The sequence below is a fragment of the Pimephales promelas genome, chromosome 1 (genome assembly GCF_988280905.1).
Source record: "Pimephales promelas chromosome 1, fPimPro1.hap1.1, whole genome shotgun sequence".
NCBI lineage: Eukaryota > Metazoa > Chordata > Actinopteri > Cypriniformes > Leuciscidae > Pimephales > Pimephales promelas.
The window spans coordinates 16827210-16852412 of record NC_142769.1 but is presented as its reverse complement, the minus strand read 5'-3'; the positions used below and the strand labels follow the sequence as shown (position 1 = coordinate 16852412).

The 25203-nt window shown below is 40.2% G+C and overlaps 1 protein-coding gene across 5 annotated transcripts in view; it reads left to right on the top strand.

Moving 5' to 3' along the window:
• Positions 1-5103: 5103 nt before the first annotated feature.
• LOC120477522 (uncharacterized) overlaps positions 5104-25203 on the top strand; it is a 133995-nt gene continuing 113895 nt past the window's right edge. For 2 of the 5 annotated variants that reach the window (XM_089128305.1, XM_089128302.1), the window contains exons 1-2: positions 5105-5306; positions 16484-16522. In XM_089128305.1, coding sequence (XP_088984431.1) covers positions 5252-5306; positions 16484-16522 — 94 coding nt within the window. In that variant the 5' untranslated portion in view covers positions 5105-5251. Of the gene's footprint in view, positions 5307-16483; positions 16523-25203 lie in introns of all 5 variants that reach the window. The other 3 variants (XM_089128314.1, XM_089128310.1, XM_089128312.1) reach the window with 3 other exon arrangements.

The window sequence follows — 25203 nt, the reverse complement described above, 5'->3', positions numbered from 1 at the left end:
GTAGGCCTATAGTGTGAGAAGTGAAGTCACAGCTCGACGATCGGACCGTACAGTGTGAGCACATAAATCCTGAACTTTGGCTTTGCATCGCATGCGATTTACTCGTTCAGTGTGAGTAAGTACCTTGCTGAAATCGCACAGACATCGCACAGTGTATGCCCGCCTTGGGAGATTTAAAAAAGAAATTGCTTGCAGAAAATATGTTACAACACAACATAATCCAAAGATACACAACAAAAGACAAAAAAGCACATTATTGAACACACTGATCTAAAGACTTGATCTAGAGACTTGAACAGTCACACATTTTTCACTTTACCATGTTTATGAAAAGAGACTCATGTGAATGTTCAGTTCACATGAATGAAAAGTCAGCAGGACTTATCAGTGGCATCTGGTCCCTGTATAAAATTAATAAATAAATAATAACTGGTTTTGAGTGACCATGCTGACCTCAAGATAAACTATAGGACTTTAGATTTTTCAGGGTAAAATTGCTATTTGCGTTTGAGAAACTGTCCATGTCGTTGCTTTAATATACAGAAAATAAACAGAGAATATTTGTTTTTAATATAATTTGCATCATTTCAAAATAGAGACTCCAAATTTTGTAAAGACATGCATCTCAAGTCTGTGTGACAAACATTCGCTGAGTTACAGTTCATTTTCTGTCGTGTTTCAGAAAGAACTTCACACTGGTCCTCATTTATCATTCTTGCGTAGAAAAGGGCGTATATGTTGGCGTAAGATTATGCTTACACTCCTCTCACCACCCGATTTATGAAGCTGTGCGTTCTTTGAAATCCAGGTGTACGCAATACCTGCCCTTGATAAATCCCGCGGGTGAAAACGATCATCATTAGAATAACACGCCCCTAAATATTCAAGTCTCCGCTCCAACGCCCTCATTTTACGCCATGGACACACGGAAGACGGCAAAGAAGAGAAACTTCTCTGACATGGAGCCGAAATGACCTATCACAATGCATTATTTTACAGCACGTCTTTTGAATTAGCATTCAATTTCGAATCACGTCACATGTATTGGGGTGTACTTTGATGATGATGTGGAGTATCATTCATTCACATTAATAATTGCATGACAATTTGTAATATTCTTCTTATTGTTATGATTTGTATTATTAATGACGCTTATTGTTATTTTGAAGAAGAGAGTCATTATTATTATTTGTATTATTATTATTATTATTATTATTATTTAAAAGAAGAGGAATGTATTTTTTATTATTTTTTTATTCTGAATTATTTTTTGGTCATTGATAACCTTTCATTAGTGAAAGCAGTCTGTGCGCTCCTGCCGGGGCTAACCCTGAAACGTCAGGGTAAAGCGCACAGGCTGGCAAATGAAGGAATACATATGCTTACAAAATCAATTGCTTTGATAAAGTCACACAAATTAAACATTGAAGTCCATGTTTATAATTACTATGTTTGTTTTGTTTTTTTGTATGTTTTTTTTTTTGTTTTTTTTTTTTAACAGTGGGTCATATCATATCTTTTAGTTTGTCAGTCCGTTTTGTGGTTGTAGGATTTGTTTTAGGACTCAAAACGTGCGTACCTCCTCTTGAGCAGGTGTAGGATTTGAGCGTGCTGTACGCCAATGCCATATTGATAAATCTCAAACTCACCGTGGTTTTAGGTGTACTCCAAGTGTACGATGGACATTTGGTATACGCACTTTTGATAAATGAGGGCCATTGAGAGAGACGGCAGAATGCACATCATGTTTATTTTCTTTATTTTACGAAAAGCACAACATTTAGTTTTTATTATGAGGTTACACAAATAAAAGAATATATTTAACAGTTTTGAATGATGTATAACACTTATATGTAAGATCAAAATTGACAGAGTATTTTGAGTCTTTTTTGCACGGATAAGAAAAAAAGTGAGCTGGTCATGCCGGCGTGACTGTCGACCCCAGAGAGTTACATCATGGTGAGCATAAGGCCAAGAAAGTTCTCTATTTTTAAAGATTTACTCAAATCCACAAGAAGGATTTGAGTAAGCTCATTAACAAACTCCAAGATACTTAAACTCCTCCACTTGAGGAAGGATCTCTCCACCAACCTGGAGTGAGCAAGCCACCCTTTTCCGACTGAGGACCTTGGCCTCGGATTTGGAGGTGCTGATTCTCATCCCAGCCGCTTCACACTCGGCTGCAAACTGTCCCAGTGCATGCTGAAGGTCCTGGGGTGAAGGGGCCAACACGACAACATCATCCACAAAAAGCAGAGATGAAATCGCGTGGTCCCCAAACCTCACCCCCACCGGCCCCTGGCTGCGCCTAGAAATTCTGTCAATAAAAATTATGAACAGAACCGGCGACAAAGGGCAGCCCTGCCGGAGTCCAACATGCACCGGGAAGAAGTCTGACTTAGGACCCCGGACCCCATATTCCCGGAGCACCCTCCACAGGCCGCCTCAGGGGACACAGTCGAATGCCTTCTCCAGATCCACAAAACACATGTGGACTGGTTGGGCAAACTCCCATGAACCCTCCAGCACCCTGTAGAGAGTATAGAGCTGGTCCAGTGTTTCACGGCCTGGACAAAAACCACACTGTTCCTCCTGAATCCGAAGTTCCACTATCGGCTGTATTCTCCTCTCCAGTACCCTGGCATAGACTTTCCCAGGGAGGAGAAATGTGATCCCTCTGTTGTCCCAGAGGCACTGTCCCCGACCACCACACGATGCTGCAGAGGCGTGTCAGCAAAGACAGCCCCACAACATCCAGAGACTTGAGGTATTCAGGGCGGATCTCTTGACTACCTTGGTGACCTCAGCTTGGGTGATGGACAAATCCACCTCTGAGGCCTCAGCCTCTGCTTCCTCAATAGAAGACGTGACGGCGGGATTGAGGAGATCCTCAAAGTATTCCTTCCAATGTCCGATGACATCCCCAGTTGAGGTCAACAGCCGCCTATCTCTAGTGTAAACAGCATTGGTAGGGGACTGTTTCCCTCTCCTGAGGCGCCGGACAGTTTGCCAGAATCTCTTCGAGGCCAGCCGAACTCCTCCCGAGGCCCGAGTTTTTGCCTCCACAACCACCCAGGCCGCAGTCCACTTGGCCTGCCGGTACCTGTCACCTGCCTCAGGAGTCCCACAAGCCAACCAGGCTTCTTCAGCTTGACTGCATCCTTTACTTCCGGTGTCCACCACTGGGTTTGAGGATTCCCGGCTCGACAGGCACTAGAGACCTTACGGCCACAGCTTCGAGCAGCCACTTCGACAATGGAGGTGGTGATCAGTTGGTGGTGATCAGTTGACAGCTCCGCCCCTCTCTTCACCCGTGTGTCCAAGACATACGGCCACAGGTCAGATGAAACGACCACAAAGTCGATCATTGACCTACGGCCTAGGGTGTCCTGGTGCCACATGCACTGGTGGACACCCTTATGCTTGAACATGGTGTTTGTTATGGACAAACTGTAACTAGCACAAAAGTCCAATAACTGAACACCACCATTTGGATTCAGCTCGGGGGGGCCGTTCCTCCCAGTCACGCCCCTCCAGGTGTCACTGTCGTTACCCACGTGAGCCTTGAAGTCCCCCAGTAGAACGACAGAGTCCCCAGTCGGAGCACTTTCCAGCACTCCTCCCAGAGACCCCGCCCTTTGCCTAGGACCTGTTTGCCTTGGGAGACCCTACCAGGGGCATATAGCCCCAGACAATGTAGCTGTTATTCGGGTACCCCTCCCCCTCCACCACGTTAAGGTGGCAGTATATACAAACTATAGTGAAACACTATTTATTAGCAAGGTAACTTAGATCAGCAGTTTAAGACATTAAATCTGTAAGCACATAACACAAGAACAATTATATTTAAAGTATAAACAATACTTTATTGATTATTCTAACACATAAAACTAATATCTAACACAGTCACACGCACACACACATTCATACGAGTTACAGAAAGAAAGGGAGTGAGGGAAGAATGAGTTTTAAGGGTGAGATGGTGAAATCCCAAGTTTCTATATGCACTTATAAGGCATGAAATGAACGAACCATCAATCATTAATTTAACCCTTCTATCGTGTCTTAGGCAGGTTATTCAATTTTAAATCAATGCACGAGTTCAGTTAAGAGTCTGGAGTGCTACTTGCTTGGCCTTGTGTTGCTTTGGGGATTCCCCTTTGTCTGCGTACAGTAAAAGGGGGTGGTTTCTTTTATTATTATTATTTTTATTTATTTATTTTTGCAAAACATGCAGAGATTACATGTTTATGACATGCAACTTTGTATACAATATACAAAATGTATTAACAATGCTGTATGTTCAGTGTCATCAGAATACAAATGAGAAAAGAAGAGTTAAACAAGAGCTGAACACTAAAAAAACAAACAAAATGAAACTTAAAAAAGATAGAGAAATAGATCATGGGGGTAAGATATTAATCTATACTAAGTTACATTGTACAATTTTTGTCATGTTATGTTTAAATAAGTTTCAAAAGGTAAGAAGAAGGCAAGAATAATGGAAAATATCAGATCTCTGCTTCATGGTGCCTTGCCCTGTGTTCACCACAACCATCTCCCTGACCCTGGCCCAGTCACATCCACCGCAGTTCTTCGGTCTGTTGTCCTCTGAAGTTAATTCCAACAGTCCCCCACAGATGTCCTGTCACATTTTTTTTTTTTTTTTTTTTTGGCCATTTTGTTTGGACTGTTCCTTCCTCATTCTTTCTCGTGCTGTGCTCTGTTTGTAGACATCAACCTATTCTGTATCTGGGTCCTCCCTCTCAGAACTCCTGACAGAAAGAAAGTCTGAATCACTCTGGAATCACACCCTAAACAGTTAAATTACTTTAAGTTGTGTCCACAGCAGTGGGCATCATGCATCAGAGAGTTTACCTAATGCTGCCTAACTTACTTAATTCTAACACAGCAATTTAGAAAAAAGTAGAACACTTCTTTTGGATTTGTATAAAACACTAACATAGACTTATAGAGAAGTTCCTAACAAAAAAAAAGGGATTTCAGCCCTTAGCTGAGCACCAATACTCAAACACTACCCACTTCCAAACCACGCCACACATCTCCCGGTTCTTGGTCCTCCACCCTCAGTAGCTCAGTTTCCTGTACCTCTTTGTCTAAGGGAAGTTCTAAAATAAGCATTGGAGTAGCTGGATACACATCTCTTTCTAATCACTTTAGTGCTCCGCTCCAAAGCATCACTCCGCTTTTCTGGTTGTTTTTTTTTTTGTAATTAGAGAAGAACTACACCATGGTGAGAAGGATTTCATTCTTCATCTGTTCCTGTATCCTCCTCCACTGGACAGGTAAAATAATCATTTCCTTTATAGCATGTTGTAAAGATTAGTGGGTGTTTTGAAGTGTCAGGGTGGTTTTGAATTTGATCAGCTTTTTATATGATGTTGTACATACAGTACAGGGTCTCTGAATTATGGTCTTTCTTAATAAAAGTTGCAAAGTATTTGACATTGTATATAAAACTACTTTATAAATATAATAACATTTTGTACATGATCCAAAGTTTGTTGTGCTAATATCTTACTTACTGCATAACATAACATAACTGAGGAATTATTGAAGAACTAGTAGTTCATTAACTACTTCTTCACTGCTGTTAACTACTAAGGAAGATGTGTTAACAAATCAGTATGTAATATAATTTTATGATTGTGTTAAGTTACAGTTAGTTAATCAATGACTAATGAATTCTGTCATGCCTCCTGAAGAACTACTAATTAAGGTTCAAGAAAAATAATAAGCAACTAATGAACAGGCATACAAAACCAACCTCAGATTAGTTTTATTTTATATACAGTACTGTCTGTGTCTGTTTTCCTCAGCATAGAGTCAGTGCCATTGAGTAAATTCATGGATTTTAGGCAACAACTGAGGGGAACTAATAATATAGGGAGCTTATTAGTTATTAATAAAGAATTATTTGATAATTCTTCAGGGATTATTTACACTCACCTAAAGTATTATTAGGAATACCTGTTCAATTAATCAGTTCTCATTAATGCAATTATCTAATCAACCAATCACATGGCAGTTGCTTCAATGCATTTAGGGGTGTGGTCCTGGTCAAGACAGTCTCCAGCTCCAAACTGAATGTCAGAATGGGAAAGAAATGTGATTTAAGCAATTTTGAGCGTGGCATGGTTATTGGTGCCAGACGGGCAAGTCTGAGTATTTCACAATCTGCTCAGGGATTTTCACGCACAACCATTTCTAGGGTTTACAAAGAATGGTGTGAAAAGGGAAAAACATCCAGAATGCGGCAGTCCTGTGGGCGAAAATGCCTTGTTGATCTAGAGGTCAGAGGAGAATGGGCTGACTGATTCAAGCTGATAGAAGAGCAACTTTGACTGAAATAACCACGTTACAAACGAGTTATTGAGCAAAGCATTTGTGAAGCCACAACACGCAAACCTTGAGGCGAATGAGCTACAACAGCAGAAGACCCCACCGGGTACCACTCATCTCCACTACAAATAGGAAAAAGAGGCTACAATTTGCAAGAGCTCACCAAAATTGGACAGTTGAAGACTGGAAAAAATGTTGCCTGGTCTGATGAGTCTTGATTAGAGGTCTTCGCGGGTCCAAAAATTAATGCCCGACCCGGAAGAGTCCCGTTATGTGCTACACCGAACCGACCCGGACCCGTTGTTCATTTCAAAAGTTGGACCCGGACCAGTGCAGACCCTAGAAATAAATGTACTGCCCGGACCCGACCTGGACCCATCTATTATTTGAAAACTGGACCCGAACCCGGCAGGAAGACACAAACCCGACTGGACCCGATTGTCACATATTATTTCACATGAGAACTTTGCGAAAAATAAAACTTTTTGTCTTACCTAATTTTAGTAGCCGTCGTCTCACTTCCTTGTTACGTTACCTGACTGACTGTGATGCATTACAATCCACCGACAAGAAAGTTCTATCCATGTTATTTCTCTCGTTATTCCAAGCTTAATCCACTCATTATTTCAGCTTTCCACTTGATGTCACGGTGATGGATGACAAATGCAGCCTTGCACATGTACATTCTGACTCGAGTTAACTCGCAAAATAACTTTAACTGTTTGCCCTTTTGAACTATAATAACGATTGCTTGTTCAGCTTGATCATATCTGTGCTCTCTGCTCTTCATTGAGTCTGAATCTGACCACCAAAACTTTAAGATTAAACAAGACGGTTCATTTATATTATTATAAACATTGGAGAAAATGTAAAGCGCGGTTTGGCGGAAGCTCTGCTCTGGTTGCCATAGAAACATGACACGCGCTTGAGATTGCACTCCGATCGCACGGGTATTACCAGCCCGTTCTCAGCGCGTGTTATATTAACGATAACGGGTGCCATGTGAGTAGTATTTTGCCGTTTTGTCATATAGCGTCCTATATGGCGCTAAAGGATGAGAATGCGTTGGTATTACACACAATGTTAAACAGACCCGGGACCCGAAGTAATAGATTCGGATCCGACCCGGACCCGGCTGATCATTTAAAATATAGACCCGAACCCGTACGGGTCCTGGGTCGGGTCCCGGGCCGACGGGTCTCGGGTGCACTGTGGAGACCTCTAGTCTTGATTTCTGTTGAGACATTCAGATGGTAGAGTCAGAATTTGGCGTAAACAGAATGAGTACATGGATCCATCATGCCTTGTTACTACTGTGCAGGCTGGTGGTGGTGGTGGTGTAATGGTGTGGGGGATATTTTCTTGGCACACTTTAGGCCCCTTAGTGCCAATTCGGCATTGTTTAAATACCACGGCCTACCTGAGCATTGTTTCTGACCATGTCCATCCCTTTATGGCCACCATGTACCCATCCTCTGATGTATTTCCAGCAGGATAATGTACCATGTCACAAAGCTTGAATCATTTCAAATTGGTTTCTTTAACATGACAATGAGTTAACTAAAAAGCACTGTGCTAAAATGGCCCCCACAGTCACCAGATCTCAACCCAATAGAGCATATTTGGGATGTGGTGGAACGGGAGATTCGTGCCCTGGATGTGCATCCTAAATCTCCATAAATTGCAAGATGCTATCCTATCAATATGGGCCAACATTTCTAAAGAATTCTTTCAGCACCTTTTTGATTCAATGCCACGTAGAATTAAAGCAGTTCTGAAGGCAAAGGGGGTCAAACACAGTATTAGAATGGTGTTCCAAATAATCCTTTAGGTGAGTGTATAACCGGGAACAGTATTCTAAAGTGAAAATACAGGGAACCCATTAGTAATTAATAAATAATTATCAAATAATTATCCAGGAATTAGACAACAGGAATTAACCTGAAACAGTGTTCTAAAGTGAACATAGGAAACTTATTTAGTAATTAATAAAGAATGATTACATAATTCTTCAGGAATTACTTAGAACCTGAAACAGTATTCTAAAGTGAAAATATAGGGAATCCATTAGTAATTAATAAAGAATTACCACATACTTCTGATTCAAATAAAACTTAGAAAAAAATATATATATATTAATGTAATCATCTATAAACTTTGTAAAATACACTACAATGACTCGTTTAAGCTGCATGATATCTTCCTTTATTTCGGATGATATTTTTTTAAAACATATATACTGATTTAAACTCATTTAACAAACATTTTAAAATCAAAAGTTAAACTTTTAAAAGTAATTCAAGTAAACAACTGGTCGCATTTCCACGGTATGGTGCAGGATCTCTTGTGGGAGCAGGGCTCATGTTCATCAAGGAAAATGCTTAATTTCAGACCACCGCCCTGCGTTTCACTCATAGCCGAAATATGACTGACTGACTAAATAGTGACTGACAGGGCAGGAGGGGGCGTGATTGGCTCGGAATGCATTTTCAATTTGTATATTGAATTTTGCTACATTGATTGCAGGATATTTCATGAAAATGCAATCGCAAGTGTCTTGACTGTGAATTTAAATACAGAATGCGATGTCATTTTACATATTGCATTGTCATTTTCATCATACTCATATTCTTGTCGGAATATGAGTCTGAAACTGCTCCGTAGGGCTTTGATTATGAGGCGTGTCTAAACCAAACCAGAAAAAAAAACTCTTCATTCAATTGGATAGTCGGCAGACCTACAACCAATCAGAGCAACGCAGTAAGTCAACTACTTTGCATACAGTTGTCAACTACAGAACTTACTTATTTTAGAAGTAAAATAGCGAGTGCTGCTTCTTTTACTTCATTCTCCATGAGTGCGACCAAATGAGAAACCACAACGACCACAGGCTTTTCATTACGTCCCATCTTCTTAGTGATCATCGGAGCCAGCTGATAAGTTACACTTTTCCCAAATCATGTAGGAAGGACGGCAAAAATATCTTTCCGATCGACAAATGCCTTGATTGCAGTTCTCTGTTTGTCTATTAAAATTAATGCGCTGTCGATTTATTTTACAACATATGCGATAGCGGAATCTATACATCTCAATTCTCCAGCTGCAGTCATCTTTGAGGGAAACGAGTTAAGCGCTCTTTGATAACGTGATGATTACGTCCTTGCAGATCACCTGTCCATCATCGTATAAAGCCCACCCTGGCAATTTGATTGGCGCGAACATTTCTGATCATAATTACTCCGCAATGGATCGAGTCCAGACCGAACTTCCCGACCAAAAAATGTTGTGGGCGGGGTTCGGGCTGGCATCCAGGCTACCATAGGCCATAAGCAAACAGTGCACAGCTCTAAGAACATATTTTAACATCTGATGTAAATAGATTTACTATCTTTATGAATAAAATAATTTGTTTTATGCAAGGGATCAGGCGTTTCCATGACGCAAAAAAGACCGACTCCTTTGCTGGGTAGGCTAACTGACATTGCGTCTTTGTATGTTGCCTTGCATAAAATAAAATGATTTACAGCACAGTAATGAATAACGTGTATTTCGCAGAAGAAGTGCACCAAATCGACGGTGCTGAGAACTCTCCAGAAGAGGATGCAAATGCCTGGGCTCTTGCATCACCAAATCACTGTAAAATGTGGGGTGATATTGATGGAACTTTAATGGTGCAAAATAAGTTTAAAATGTATAAGAACTAAGTATAATAATATGCGTTTTACTTTTTAAGTACTTTAAAAATGAATCACCTTTCATTAATTTTGAAAATGGCCTAAATATAATTTTACTGGAGTAATATTTTATTGGGGTATCTGTACTTTTACTCAAGCACTTGATTTGTGTACTTCTTCCACTACAATGCTAAAAAATTGATTATTGTAGTGACTACTATAACTGTTCATTAGTAATTTTTTCTTGAACCTTAATTAATAGATTATTAATGGCTCTTCAGGAGGTATGACATAATTCATTAGTTATTGGCACTTGACTTGACAGGCTTAGCCAACTCGAGATGAAATTGAGAGGCTCCCTAAAAGTTAGAGTCAGAGTGAAGCTGTGTAGTATATACCATTAAAGGGGTCATGACAAAAACGATTATTTTCAACCCTCATTCTGACCCTCTGTCCTCTGAAATGATCTGTTTTAAGGCATGGCTCCTTAGGCACAGCTAAGCCTCTGTTTTAAGGCTTGTTTGTAATTAGCCACTGTTATGATTGGCTAACATCAATGCATAGGAAGCCACATCATTAACCCCTCGCTATTGCATAGGCTGCATCTGAAATCACATACTCTCTTGAGAAGGTACTTATTTTGAATAAGTGTATATATGAATGTGTGTAGTATGAATGTAATGCGGACATATTTGCATATTTAATTTAAATAAAGTACATTTAGAACAAAATTAGTTCCAAATTAGCAGACTTTAAGTGTATATCAGTTTAGTATATCAAACGTAGAATTGCAGTTTATTATTAGTATTGTGTATTTGTAGTATACTTATAAAATACTTATAAAATAAATGTATGTCCAATACATTTTGGTATAATATAATATTTTAGTATAATAACCATAGGACACATGCTTATTTGTTAACTGTTTTATTTCCTATCTGGGCTTGTGCATATGCTTTATTTTTTAGGATTAACTAAAGTTTTTAAAGGTGTTGTTAAATGCCAGTGTTTCCTGTCATAGCTTGCATAGATTTGATTTCAAAAACAGTATCACAGCTATTAAACTATTTATTGTTATGATTTTAACGATCTCAAAGTAAAAAGAGGTGCTAAAATCAACCTGAGGGGCTGTGGGTCTTTCCCTTCTTGAATCCAGATCTCTCTCTCTCTCTCTCTCTCTCTCTCTCTCTCTCTCTCTCTCTCTCTCTCTCTCTCTCTCTCTCTCTCTCTCTCTCTCTCTCTCTCTCTCTCTCTCTCTCTCTCTCTCTCTCTCTCTCTCTCTCTCTCTCTCTCTCTCTCTCTCTCTCTCTCTCTCTCTGTTTGTTAATGACAAAGCTATGAAGAATATCAAAATATGTTTAGACTTTATTTGGGAAAATAAACCCTTCACATTAAAATGTGATTATGTGTTCTCTCCTGTGCCATAATATTAATATTCAACATTATTACTGATTTGACTGCACTGACACTATTGGATAAGAACTCAACTTAGCTGTATGAAAACATTGAAAACATCACTGTTTTCTGAAAATTTGCTTTAAAGCTGATTTGAACTCATTTCATAATGTATGTGCTTTACAGAGTTATTGGACTGAGATGATTTCAACTAAGGACTGTTTACTATTGTCTTTTTAGAGCTGTTTAAAGGGTTAGTTCACCCAAAAATTAAAATTAAGTCATTAATTACTCACCCCCATGCTGTGCCAACCCCGTAAGACCTTCGTTCATCTTCGGAACACAAATAAAGATATTTTTGATTGAATCTGAGAGCTGGATCACTCCTACATAGACTGCCTAAGGGACTGGCTCTTGACGGCCCATAAAGTCATTAAAGAAAAGGTTTAAATATTCCATGTTCCTACAGCGGCTCAATTATAAGTTTATCAAGCGACAAGACTACTTTTTGTGCGAAAAAAAACAAAAATAACGACTTTATTCAACTATTCCATTACTTCCTTATTGGCGCATGCGCGAGAACTGAGACGAGGACGTTCTCATTCGTCTACTTCTTGTTACCGGCTGCTCACCGCTTAGGAGTTTTACCGCCCCCTACCGTATAAGATGATGTGCTGATATAGCTTTCTGTTTACAACCAGAGGAAGATGCGCGCTGTACATACGCTTTTCAATTTGCGTATTTTCCGCACTATAAGGTGCACTTAAAAGCCTTTAATCTTCTCAAAAAACGACAGTGTTCCTAATAATCCGGAGCGCCTTATATATGGATCATCATTTTATATGGTAGGTGGCGGTAAAACTCCTAAGCGGTGAGCAGCCGGTAACAAGTAGACGAATGAGAACCTCCTCGTCTCAGTTCTCGCGCATGCGCCAATAAGGAAGTAATGGAATAGTGGAATAAAGTCGTTATTTATGTTTTTTTCGCACAAAAAGTAGTCCCGTCGCTTGATAAACTTATAATTGAGCCGCTGTAGGCACATGGAATATTTAAACCTTTTCTTTAATGACTTTATGGGCCGTCAAGAGCCAGTCCCTTAGGTAGTCTATGTAGGACTGATCTAGCTCTCAGATTCAATCAAAAATATCTTTATTTGTGTTCCGAAGATGAACGAAGGTCTTACGAGGTTGGAACAGCATGGGGGTGAGTAATTAATGACTTAATTTTCATTTTTGGGTGAACTAACCCTTTAAGAGCAAAAAAAAGATTTCTGTTTCCATTGTAGTATTGGTATTTTCCTGTTTATCACTGTAAAGCTGTTTACGTCCCGTAGACCGTCCATTGTGTTACGATTGCTCATCAAATAATGTATAAATAATGTAAAAAAAAACCCACCTAACCTAAAACATCTTACCACGCCCATACAGAACATGTTGCTGTGATCACAAACACATACTAGTCTAAACAAACACATAAACACAATCATGCATACATGAGTAAAATGAGTGAATGAAACCAAAACAGAGGTGACCAAAACACCCAGGTGTAACATTGCTCGCAACATGGCTTGTAACTCTGCCCCGCCAATATGGGAAGGTTACAGTCTGACCGGATGTCTCCAGCCTTTTCCACACAAACATCAACAAGAAGAGCGCAGAGCCAAGGTCACTGGGGTTAGAGGCCTTTTTTCTTATTTCTGGAAGCTCTAAAAATGTTGTTATTGACTTTGGGCAAGAAATTCTACTTTTAAATGACAAAATAGATTGTCTTGATTCAGCCTTGCAATGCAGGTATAGGATCAGCAGGTGCTTGAACTTCAGTTTTTTGCTGAGGAGCCAAGCATGAATAAGCTGGCCACTCCGGCAGGCAGTAGCAGATGTGGCGACTGGACGTATGTCTCCATTCCCTCCTGGCTGGGAACAAGAGTTACCATATGTAACCGAGACGGTCCCTATCAGTCGATCACTCTCACTTCAAATAGAAATTCCTTCCAAAGCGCCACAGCTGCTGCACCCCATCCAGCACCCTGGGCAAGCCATGACCCCTTCTTGCCCGGAAGGACAATAGGAGAAGGCTTACACGGAGTGAATCTGTCACTGTTGTTCCGTGATAACCCATATAGTTAGATTATTGGATAACGCTGGGAAAGCTTGCCCTTCTTTTAAGAAGGAGAACACTATGGAAGCCCTTTTCTTCAAGGAGTTACAATATGTAGAGAATACAAATGGACTTGCCTGAAGGCAATAGTGGGTGACTTAGCCCAAGGGAAAGACACAGGCTTCTGTTAGGAGCAGCCGTGGAGAATATACATGTATGGGATCCCCGTAGGGTCACACACATGGGACCAGCCTAGTACCGGTTCACAAGGATTCAGTGATAAAGGCCTGGCGCCGGACGCTTCGCCATGTCCGGGCCAAGGGGTGTTTGGAGGACTCAACTGGTTTTTCGCTGAAGCAATAAGGGTGGACAGTGGGATGCAGGGAGCTGACAGAGCTGGACCTCTCAGTGCTTCCACCCATTTAGGGTGAGAACATGGGAGGAGACCAGCTCTACACGTAAGCTGCAATATCTAGCAAATGTGTTAGGTGTCGCCCAGCCCACAGCTCTACAAATATCTGTTAGCGGGAAGCCACTTGCCAGCGCCCAGGAGGATACAATGCCTCTTGTGGAGTGTGCATGCAACCTGATTGGGCAGGGCACGCCTTGTGCTTGGTAAACCAAGACGATGGCATCCACTATCCAGTGGGCCATCCTCCGCTTGGAGACAGCCTTTCCTTCTGCTGGCCGTCTGCATAAACATTATGTTAAGATAGTGTTTTAAGTTCTAGTATGACCCACTAGCAGTTAATCAGAGGCAGTCAGTCTTACTTTTCAGTTACAAAATATGTTTTTATGTAACTATTTAAAAAAAAGCTATGAACAGTCTTAAAGAAAAAAAAATTAATGTGAATTGTAAGACTAGTCTTAGTGGTTTATGCAACCAGCCTCTGGTCTTCTTAGCGTTCACATTGGCATTTTAACAACAAATATAAAGGCATAGGGATATGTTCAAAACCCGATTGTTTGGCTTTTGTTACATTTCATGATGGAACATATCAAACATCAACGCATTCTCACCCCAAGGCGTCACCTTTGACCATGCTTCAATATTTGACGTTTTAGGCGCCCTTTAGCGTCACTTACATGACGCGATTCTACGGCGTCATCTAACTGACGCTAAAGGAAAGCGTTTGTTAGAGGACGCGGTTAGGTTTAGGTGTGGGGTGGGGGTAGGGTACACGCGATCCTAGGGCGTCATCTAACTGACGCTAAAGGGCGCCCAAAGCGTCAGATATTGAAGCATGTCCAAATGCTTCCCAAGGCGTCAGTTAGGTGACGCCTTGGGGGTGAGAATGGGCTGCAAACATCCAAAACAATGCTGTGTGCTGTGATAAATGCGCTTGTTGCATGCGCACAGCCTGCGTGATAGTATTTTGACTAGCTAAGAACTCGTGAATAGCTTATAATATGTGTAAAGGACGGAAGTAATCCCTCCGTCGCACACACAAACAAAGATCTGCTGTGAGGAGATGTGGTTCTGATGTCTGTACCAAGTGGTGGGCAAAATCGTGACTATCATGAGAAAAAACAGGTATGCCTGAGCATTCTCTCCTTTTTAGGGTTGCATTTTGTGACATCATGTAGTGTTGTGTTCATATTTCATTCAAACCAAGCCAGATTTTTGGTGTGCACAAGGGTTCGGATGGTAGTGTTCACACTGATTCAAGTTAATCGATTTAACAAAGCAATCGCTCCAGTGTTTGTTTTAATCGAACCAAACATGCCAAGAATATAGTATATTTTTATTTGCAAACAAAATGTCAAACTAAAAGAAGTGATGAACCCATCTGGGACATGCCTATAGCTCAAAGTCTACTTTTTTTATTTTTTATTTTTTTATTATTTTTTTATTTTTTGCAAAAAATTACAGAGATGACATGTTTATGACATGCAACTTTGTATGCAATATACATAATCTATTAACAATATATTCAATGTCATCAGAATACAAATGAGAATTAAAGATAGGAAAAAAAGATGTTGTCATGTTGTGTTTAAATAAGTTTCATAAGAAATGTTGGGTCATAATAATTGGTAATAATTATTATATAGGTAATAATTGGCTTAAGGAGAGGTAAGAATAATAACAACAGGTAAGAATAAACTTAATAACAGGTAAGGATAGGTAAGAAACGAGCAAACAGCATGTCCCAGGAGGGTTCGTCACTGGGGTCCCCTGGAAACATTTCCGTTGTGGTCTGTGCTATTTGCAGCACTTTCTGTATTTGGTTGTGTTGTGAGTATTTAGAGCACAAGTGTGTTGTAAAACTGTTGAAGATGTTTTAGTTTTTCTATTTGTATGTGTTTTCTTCAGTTACAGCGTGCTGAGCTCTCTCGGCCACCGTATGAAGTTAATTACTCCTTTGCCCTATCAAAGATATTATTTGTATGCAAACCCTGATCATTTATAAAGATGTGATTTAATTTTTATTGGCTAATTCTCCTAAAGTGGTATTGAACATATGAACTTACAGTATTTAGTGAGAGTATATGTCTAGATATGTGTATGCGGTGTGTTGTTTAGCAGACAGGACAGCACAGCAAGTGTCAGCTTTTCTTTTAGCTGTTAAGAGGCAGAAGTCAAGCAAGGGGTCACAAAAATCAGACAGAGTGAGAGCAGAAACTGTGTTTGGCCAGGACAGGAAATGTCAGCAGAAAGGTCCCACACTAGCCCCCAGCAGACAGATGTCTGACAGAGGAAGCTTTTCAAAAAGTCTCCTGTATATCAGAGTATAATATTTTACTGGGTAAATGGATGTGAAGCTGCATGCCATACTAAAAGCAAAGTAACAATATCTGTAACTGCTATATCAGAAACCCACACATAAACCCACACACTGTAAGGCATGAAAAAAAATGTTCTGTTGAAGTATGTTTTTACAATACTTATTTGTATGTTCAATAAATGGTGAAAGTGACCATACGACTTGGTTTATATTTGTTTTATGCAGGTGCAGATAATTCTACTTCTGAGGCGCCTGTTTCTTCATGTAAGTCTAAGTTTGTTTTGTTTTATGATATAAAAAAGTAAAGGCAACACCTTATTTTCTTTGCTATTCCTTATGTTCTTCCTATTTTTTCTCCAGAAATAACCTTTGCGAAAAAGAAGTGTAATTCTATTGGAAGTACGCTTGTAGTGTGCTTCAAGTCTTAAAAGTCTGTTTTCAAAAAGCTGTACTTGCAGATAATGTAATATTAAGGAAATAAAGTGACACTTAAATGGGTAATTCATTACTGGCAAAATGGGCATTCAATAAAACTTGGCTGTCTATACAGTAGAAAGGTGAAAAAAACTGAAATTGGTGCTACCTGACTAGACTAAAGAAGGCTGTTGTCTTCCTTTTTGCCAAATAGGTAGGAAAACTTCAACACCCATAATGCACTGGGCATGTTGCTATCCACTCCCACAGTCTGTAATAGATATGCAGTTAAATACTGCCTTACTTTAGTTGCAAATACTTCTTAGCAAACTTTTAGTCATAATGGCGTCAACTTATATTGTTCCCAGGTGCAATTATTTAAAGAGAAAATGTTTATTCGGAGTGAGTTACTTTCGATTTCCAGTGAGGGATCCAGCACACTGTAATTTAATTGATGTTCAACAATTAAAAAACAGATATAAATATAGCTGCAAGCAGCCATTACCGGGGCCAAGCGCAAGAAGCGGCAACATATGCCAAAATGGCAAGGAGTGGCAGACCAACTGCAGCAAGGAGCAATTAAGGGCATTTTGAGAGAACGTTGGGCAAATGGCTAAGAAAATCACATAAACATTAACTTATAAGATGATTTAATGGATTATCACTTTCGAACAATAGGTGGCGCAGTTACGAAATAGATGTGATGTGGTCAGAGTGAGGTGACAATGACACATGCAAAGTTTGGTGTCAAAATGTGAAGGCATGCAGAGATAAAGCCTAAATAGTAATTTTGGCAGCATGCCTAAATTTCGATGCTGTGGTATACGAAAACGGTTTTGTCTATCATCATGCAATTCATACCTTTTAGTCGGCACGGTCTGGAGATGATACGATTCAATTTTCGTGAAAATCGGACAAACGGTCTAGGAGGAGTTCGAAAAAGAAGGTTTTTCAAAGAAATAAAGATGGCGGACAGGAAGTTTGGCTGATTATGCAAAACCTGATATCTATGTTTTCGGCATAACCCAAGGAATCTATTAAGATAAGTTTCATTGCAATAGGCAAATTTATTCAAAAGTTATTAGCGTTCTCAGAAATTAATTATAACTTTTGACCAACAGGTGGCGCTGTCTCAAAATCTTTTGAGTACCTTCAGGGCATGCTGCTTATGGCACACACTGAGTTTTGTAATATTACACCAATGCATTTGTTTAGTATAGCATTGTATTTCACAAAACTGTATTGAAGTCAATGGGAATTTCACGTTTTGTTCTATTATAGCGCCACCAAGAGGCTCAGTCCCACAATTTTTTTTATGTGTCCTCAGAGTGACCCCATACATATGTGTGTCGATTTTGGTGCAAATATCTCAATTCACTTCCGAGTTATAAACATTTATATGAAAAAACACGTAAAAAATGACTGACACATGACTTTGTTTGAATTTTACTACCCCTTACTATCAATATTTTCGCATTTGGGCATTAGCATTTAGTTAACAAGCTATGATTCCGTGTTTCTGGCGGTGGTTTCGTCTCGATCGGAACAGCGGTTTTGAAGATATCGCCAAGTGTTTTTTTCGCGCTAAATCGCTATGCTACAAAAACCGTAACACGAAACCCAGCATGTTTAGTATCGTTGGACTCGGCAACGATTCAGGAACTCAAAAAGATGACTCCCGTGAAAATAAGTGTACCACACCCAAAGCTATAAGCGTTTGAAAAAAAAAATTCACCACTAGGTGGCGCTGTTTCGAAACTTCTCAGGCTCCTTCAGGGCATTGTACTGATGACCCATACCGAGTTTCGTAACAATTCGTTCATGCGTTCAAAAAATACAGCATTTTAGCACATAATTCAAAATGGCCGACAGCCAAAATGGCCGATCTGGGAAAATTGCATATCAGTCGACTCGGCATGATGCCCTGAATCTAACGAGATGAAGTTTATGATTTTTGGACAAACCGTTCAGAAGTTACGAGCAAAAATAGCCATTTTTCATATCTCCGGACCACTAGGTGGCGCTGCGCCGAAACGCTGCATGTAGCCTCAGGTCATGCTTGTGATAACATGTACCAAGTTTGGTCTGAATAGGATTAAGCGTTGCCGAGATACAGCCTCACGTCTGTTTTTGCAAGCGCTACGTAAAATTAGTTTGCGCGTTTATCGAAAACGGTTCTTCGAATCATCTTGAATTCCATAACTTTTTGTCAGCACTGCCTGGAGATGATCCGGTGCGATTTTGGTGAAAATCGGACAAACCGTCTAGGACGAGTTCGCAAAAGTAGGTTTTTTGGAAAATTCAAAATGGCGGCCGTTTTTTTATGACGGAAAATGACGTCATAGGGTGCGATCGAATCGGCATGAGCTCAGGAACAAGAAGAAAAAAGAATTTTGTTGATAGGCCTTACGGTTCAAAAGTTATTAGCATAATAAAAGTGCAACTTTGGACAGTTGGTGGCGCTAGAGGGAATGAGTTAGAGACACCAAAATTGGTGTATTTAAAGTTGGGACTGTCCTCTATCAGAATGTCAAACCAAAACAACTTTCCCGCAAACCGGTCTATGGGCTGTCATAGACGCCCAGTCGGAAGAAGAATAATAATAATAAATATAGCTGCAAGCAGCCATTACCGGGGCCAAGCGCAATAAGCGGCAACATATGCCAAAATGGCAAGGAGTGGCAGACCAACTGCAGCAAGGAGCAATTAAGGGCATTTTGAGCGAACTTTGGGCAAATGGCTAAGAAAATCACATAAACATTAACTTATAAGATGATTTAATGGATTATCACTTTCGAACAATAGGTGGCGCAGTTACGAAATAGATGTGATGTGGTCAGAGTGAGGTGACAATGACACATACAAAGTTTGGTGTCAAAATGTGAAGGCATTGCAGAGATAAAGCCTAAATAGTCATTTTGGCAGCATGCCTCAAATTTGATGCTGTGGTATACGAAAACGGTTTTGTCTATCGTCACGCAATCCATATCTTTTATTCGGCACCGTCTGGAGATGATACGATTCAATTTTCGTGAAAATCGGACAAACGGTCTAGGAGGAGTTCGAAAAAGAAGGTTTTTCAAAGAAATAAAGATGGCGGACAGGAAGTTTGGCTGATTATGCAAAACCATATATCTATGTTTTCAGCATAACCCAAGGAATCAATTAAGATCAGTTTCATTGCAATAGGCACATTTTTTTTCAAACGTTATTAGCGTTTTCAGAAATTAATTATGACTTTTGACCAACAGGTGGTGCTGTCTCAAAATCTTTTGAGTACCTTCAGGGCATGCTGCTTATGGCACACACTGAGTTTTGTAATATTACACCAATGCATTTGTTTAGCATAGCATTTTATTTCACAAAACTCTATTGAAGTCAATGGGAATTTCACGTTTTGTTCTATTATAGCGCCACCAAGAGGCTCAGTCCCACAATTTTTTTTATGTGTCCTCAGAGTGACCCCATACATATGTGTGTCAATTTTGGTGAAAATATCTCAATTCGCTTCCATGTTATAAACATTTATATGAAAAAACACGTAAAAAATGACTGACACATGACTTTGTTTGAATTTTACTACCCCTTACTATCAATATTTTCGCATTTGGGCATTAGCGTATAGTTAACAAGCTATGATTCCGTGTTTCTGGCGGTGGTTTCGTCTCGATCGGAACAGCGGTTTTGAAGATATCGCCAAGTGTTTTTTTCGCGCTAAATCGCTACGCTACGCCATCCGTGAGACGAAACCCGACATATTTGGTATCGTTGGACTCGGCAACGATTCAGGACCTCAAAAATATGACTCCCGTGAAAATAAGTGTACCACACCCAAAGTTATAAGCGTTTGAATAAAACAATTCACCACTAGGTGGCGCTGTTTCGAAACTTCTCAGGCTCCTTCAGGGCATCGTACTGATGACCCATACCGAGTTTCGTAACAATTCGTTCATGCGTTCAAAAAATACAGCATTTTAGCACATAATTCAAAATGGCCGACAGCCAAAATGGCCGATCTGGGAAAATTGGATATCGGTCGACTCGGCATGATGCCCTGAATCTAACGAGATGAAGTTTATGATTTTTGGACAAACCGTTCAGAAGTTACGAGCAAAAATAGCCATTTTTCATATCTCCGGACCACTAGGTGGCACTGCGCCGAAACGCAGCACGTAGCCTCAGGTCATGCTTGTGATGACACGTACCAAGTTTGGTCTGAAAACGAGTAAGCGTTGCGGAGATACAACCATACGTCTGTTTTCGCAAGCGCTACGTAAATTTTGTTTACGCGTTAATCGAAAACGGTTATTCGAATCATCTTGAATTCCATAACTTTTTGTCAGCACTGCCTGGAGATGATCCGGTGCGATTTTGGTGAAAATCGGACAAACCGTCTAGGACGAGTTCGCAAAAGTAGGTTTTTTGGAAAATTCAAAATGGCGGCCGTTTTTTTATGACGGAAAATGACGTCATAGGGTGCGATCGAATCGGCATGAGCTCAGGAACAAGAGGAAAAAAGAATTTTGTTGATAGGCCTTACGGTTCAAAAGTTATTAGCATAATAAAAGTGAAACTTTGGACAGTTGGTGGCGCTAGAGGGAATGAGTTAGAGACACCAAAATTGGTTTATTTAAAGTTGGGACTGTCCTCTATCAGAATGTCAAACCAAAACAACTTTCCCGCAAACCGGTCTATGGGCTGCCATAGACGCCCAGTCGGAAGAAGAATAATAATAATAATAATAATAATAATAAGAACCGGCACAGATACAATAGGTGCCTCCGCACCTTCGGTGCTTGGCCCCTAAATATAGCTGCAAGCAGCCATTACCGGGGCCAAGCGCAATAAGCGGCAACATATGCCAAAATGGCAAGGAGTGGCAGACCAACTGCAGCAAGGAGCAATTAAGGGCATTTTGAGCGAACTTTGGGCAAATGGCTAAGAAAATCACATAAACATTAACTTATAAGATGATTTAATGGATTATCACTTTCGAACAATAGGTGGCGCAGTTACGAAATAGATGTGATGTGGTCAGAGTGAGGTGACAATGACACATACAAAGTTTGGTGTCAAAATGTGAAGGCATTGCAGAGATAAAGCCTAAATAGTCATTTTGACAGCATGCCTCAAATTTGATGCTGTGGTATACGAAAACGGTTTTGTCTATCGTCACGCAATCCATATCTTTTATTCGGCACCGTCTGGAGATGATACGATTCAATTTTCGTGAAAATCGGACAAACGGTCTAGGAGGAGTTCGAAAAAGAAGGTTTTTCAAAGAAATAAAGATGGCGGACAGGAAGTTTGGCTGATTATGCAAAACCATATATCTATGTTTTCAGCATAACCCAAGGAATCAATTAAGATCAGTTTCATTGCAATAGGCACATTTTTTTTCAAACGTTATTAGCGTTTTCAGAAATTAATTATGACTTTTGACCAACAGGTGGTGCTGTCTCAAAATCTTTTGAGTACCTTCAGGGCATGCTGCTTATGGCACACACTGAGTTTTGTAATATTACACCAATGCATTTGTTTAGCATAGCATTTTATTTCACAAAACTCTATTGAAGTCAATGGGAATTTCACGTTTTGTTCTATTATAGCGCCACCAAGAGGCTCAGTCCCACAATTTTTTTTATGTGTCCTCAGAGTGACCCCATACATATGTGTGTCAATTTTGGTGAAAATATCTCAATTCGCTTCCATGTTATAAACATTTATATGAAAAAACGCGTAAAAAATGACTGACACATGACTTTGTTTGAATTTTACTACCCCTTACTATCAATATTTTCGCATTTGGGCATTAGCGTATAGTTAACAAGCTATGATTCCGTGTTTCTGGCGGTGGTTTCGTCTCGATCGGAACAGCGGTTTTGAAGATATCGCCAAGTGTTTTTTTCGCGCTAAATCGCAACGCTACGCCATCCGTGAGACGAAACCCGACATATTTGGTATCGTTGGACTCGGCAACGATTCAGGACCTCAAAAATATGACTCCCGTGAAAATAAGTGTACCACACCCAAAGTTATAAGCGTTTGAATAAAACAATTCACCACTAGGTGGCGCTGTTTCGAAACTTCTCAGGCTCCTTCAGGGCATCGTACTGATGACCCATACCGAGTTTCGTAACAATTCGTTCATGCGTTCAAAAAATACAGCATTTTAGCACATAATTCAAAATGGCCGACAGCCAAAATGGCCGATCTGGGAAAATTGGATATCGGTCGACTCGGCATGATGCCCTGAATCTAACGAGATGAAGTTTATGATTTTTGGACAAACCGTTCAGAAGTTACGAGCAAAAATAGCCATTTTTCATATCTCCGGATCACTAGGTGGCACTGCGCCGAAACGCAGCACGTAGCCTCAGGTCATGCTTGTGATGACACGTACCAAGTTTGGTCTGAAAACGAGTAAGCGTTGCGGAGATACAACCATACGTCTGTTTTAGCAAGCGCTACGTAAATTTTGTTTACGCGTTAATCGAAAACGGTTATTCGAATCATCTTGAATTCCATAACTTTTTGTCAGCACTGCCTGGAGATGATCCGGTGCGATTTTGGTGAAAATCGGACAAACCGTCTAGGACGAGTTCGCAAAAGTAGGTTTTTTGGAAAATTCAAAATGGCGGCCGTTTTTTTATGACGGAAAATGACGTCATAGGGTGCGATCGAATCGGCATGAGCTCAGGAACAAGAGGAAAAAAGAATTTTGTTGATAGGCCTTACGGTTCAAAAGTTATTAGCATAATAAAAGTGAAACTTTGGACAGTTGGTGGCGCTAGAGGGAATGAGTTAGAGACACCAAAATTGGTGTATTTAAAGTTGGGACTGTCCTCTATCAGAATGTCAAACCAAAACAACTTTCCCGCAAACCGGTCTATGGGCTGCCATAGACGCCCAGTCGGAAGAAGAATAATAATAATAATAAATATAGCTGCAAGCAGCCATTACCGGGGCCAAGCGCAAGAAGCGGCAACATATGCCAAAATGGCAAGGAGTGGCAGACCAACTGCAGCAAGGAGCAATTAAGGGCATTTTGAGAGAACTTTGGGCAAATGGCTAAGAAAATCACATAAACATTAACTTATAAGATGATTTAATGGGTTATCACTTTCGAACAATGGGTGGCGCAGTTACGAAATAGATGTGATGTGGTCAGAGTGAGGTGACAATGACACATGCAAAGTTTGGTGTCAAAATGTGAAGGCATTGCAGAGATAAAGCCTAAATAGTAATTTTGGCAGCATGCCTAAACTTTGATGCTGTGGTATACGAAAACGGTTTTGTCTATCATCGTGCAATTCATAACTTTTAGTCGGCAGGGTCTGGAGATGACACGATTCAATTTTCGTGAAAATCGGACAAACGGTCTAGGAGGAGTTTGAAAAAGAAAGTTTTTCAAAGAAATAAAGATGGCAGACAGGAAGTTTGGCTGATTATGCAAAACCTGATATCTATGTTTTCGGCATAACCCAAGGAATCTATTAAGATCAGTTTCATTGCAATAGGCAAATTTATTCAAAAGTTATTAGCAATCTCAGAAATGAATTATAACTTTTGACCAACAGGTGGCGCTGTCTCAAAATCTTTTGAGTACCTTCAGGGCATGCTGCTTATGGCACACACTGAGTTTCGTAATGTTAGACCAAAGCATTTGTTTAGTATAGCATTGTATTTCACAAAACTGTATTGAAGTCAATGGGAATTTCACGTTTTGTTCTATTATAGCGCCACCAAGAGGCTCAGTCCCACAATTTTTTGTATGTGTCCTCAGAGTGACCCCATACATATGTGTGTCAATTTTGGTGCAAATATCTCAATTTACTTCCGAGTTATAAACATTTATATGAAAAAACACGTAAAAAATGACTGACACATGACTTTGTTTGAATTTTACTACCCCTTACTATCAATATTTACGCATTTGGGCATTAGCGTATAGTTAACAAGCTATGATTCCGTGTTTCTGGCGGTGGTTTCGTCTCGATCGGAACAGCGGTTTTGAAGATATCGCCAAGTGTTTTTTTCGCGCTAAATCGCTACGCTACGCCATCCGTGAGACGAAACCCGACATATTTGGTATCGTTGGACTCGGCAACGATTCAGGACCTCAAAAATATGACTCCCGTGAAAATAAGTGTACCACACCCAAAGTTATAAGCGTTTGAATAAAACAATTCACCACTAGGTGGCGCTGTTTCGAAACTTCTCAGGCTCCTTCAGGGCATCGTACTGATGACCCATAACGAGTTTCGTAACAATTCGTTCATGCGTTCAAAAAATACAGCATTTTAGCACATAATTCAAAATGGCCGACAGCCAAAATGGCCGATCTGGGAAAATTGGATATCGGTCGACTCGGCATGACGCCCTGAATCTAACGAGACCAAGTTTTTGATTTTTGGAGAAACCGTTCAGAAGTTACGAGCAAAAATAGCCATTTTTCATATCTCCGGACCACTAGGTGGCGCTGCGCCGAAACGCAGCACGTAGCCTCAGGTCATGCTTGTGATAACACG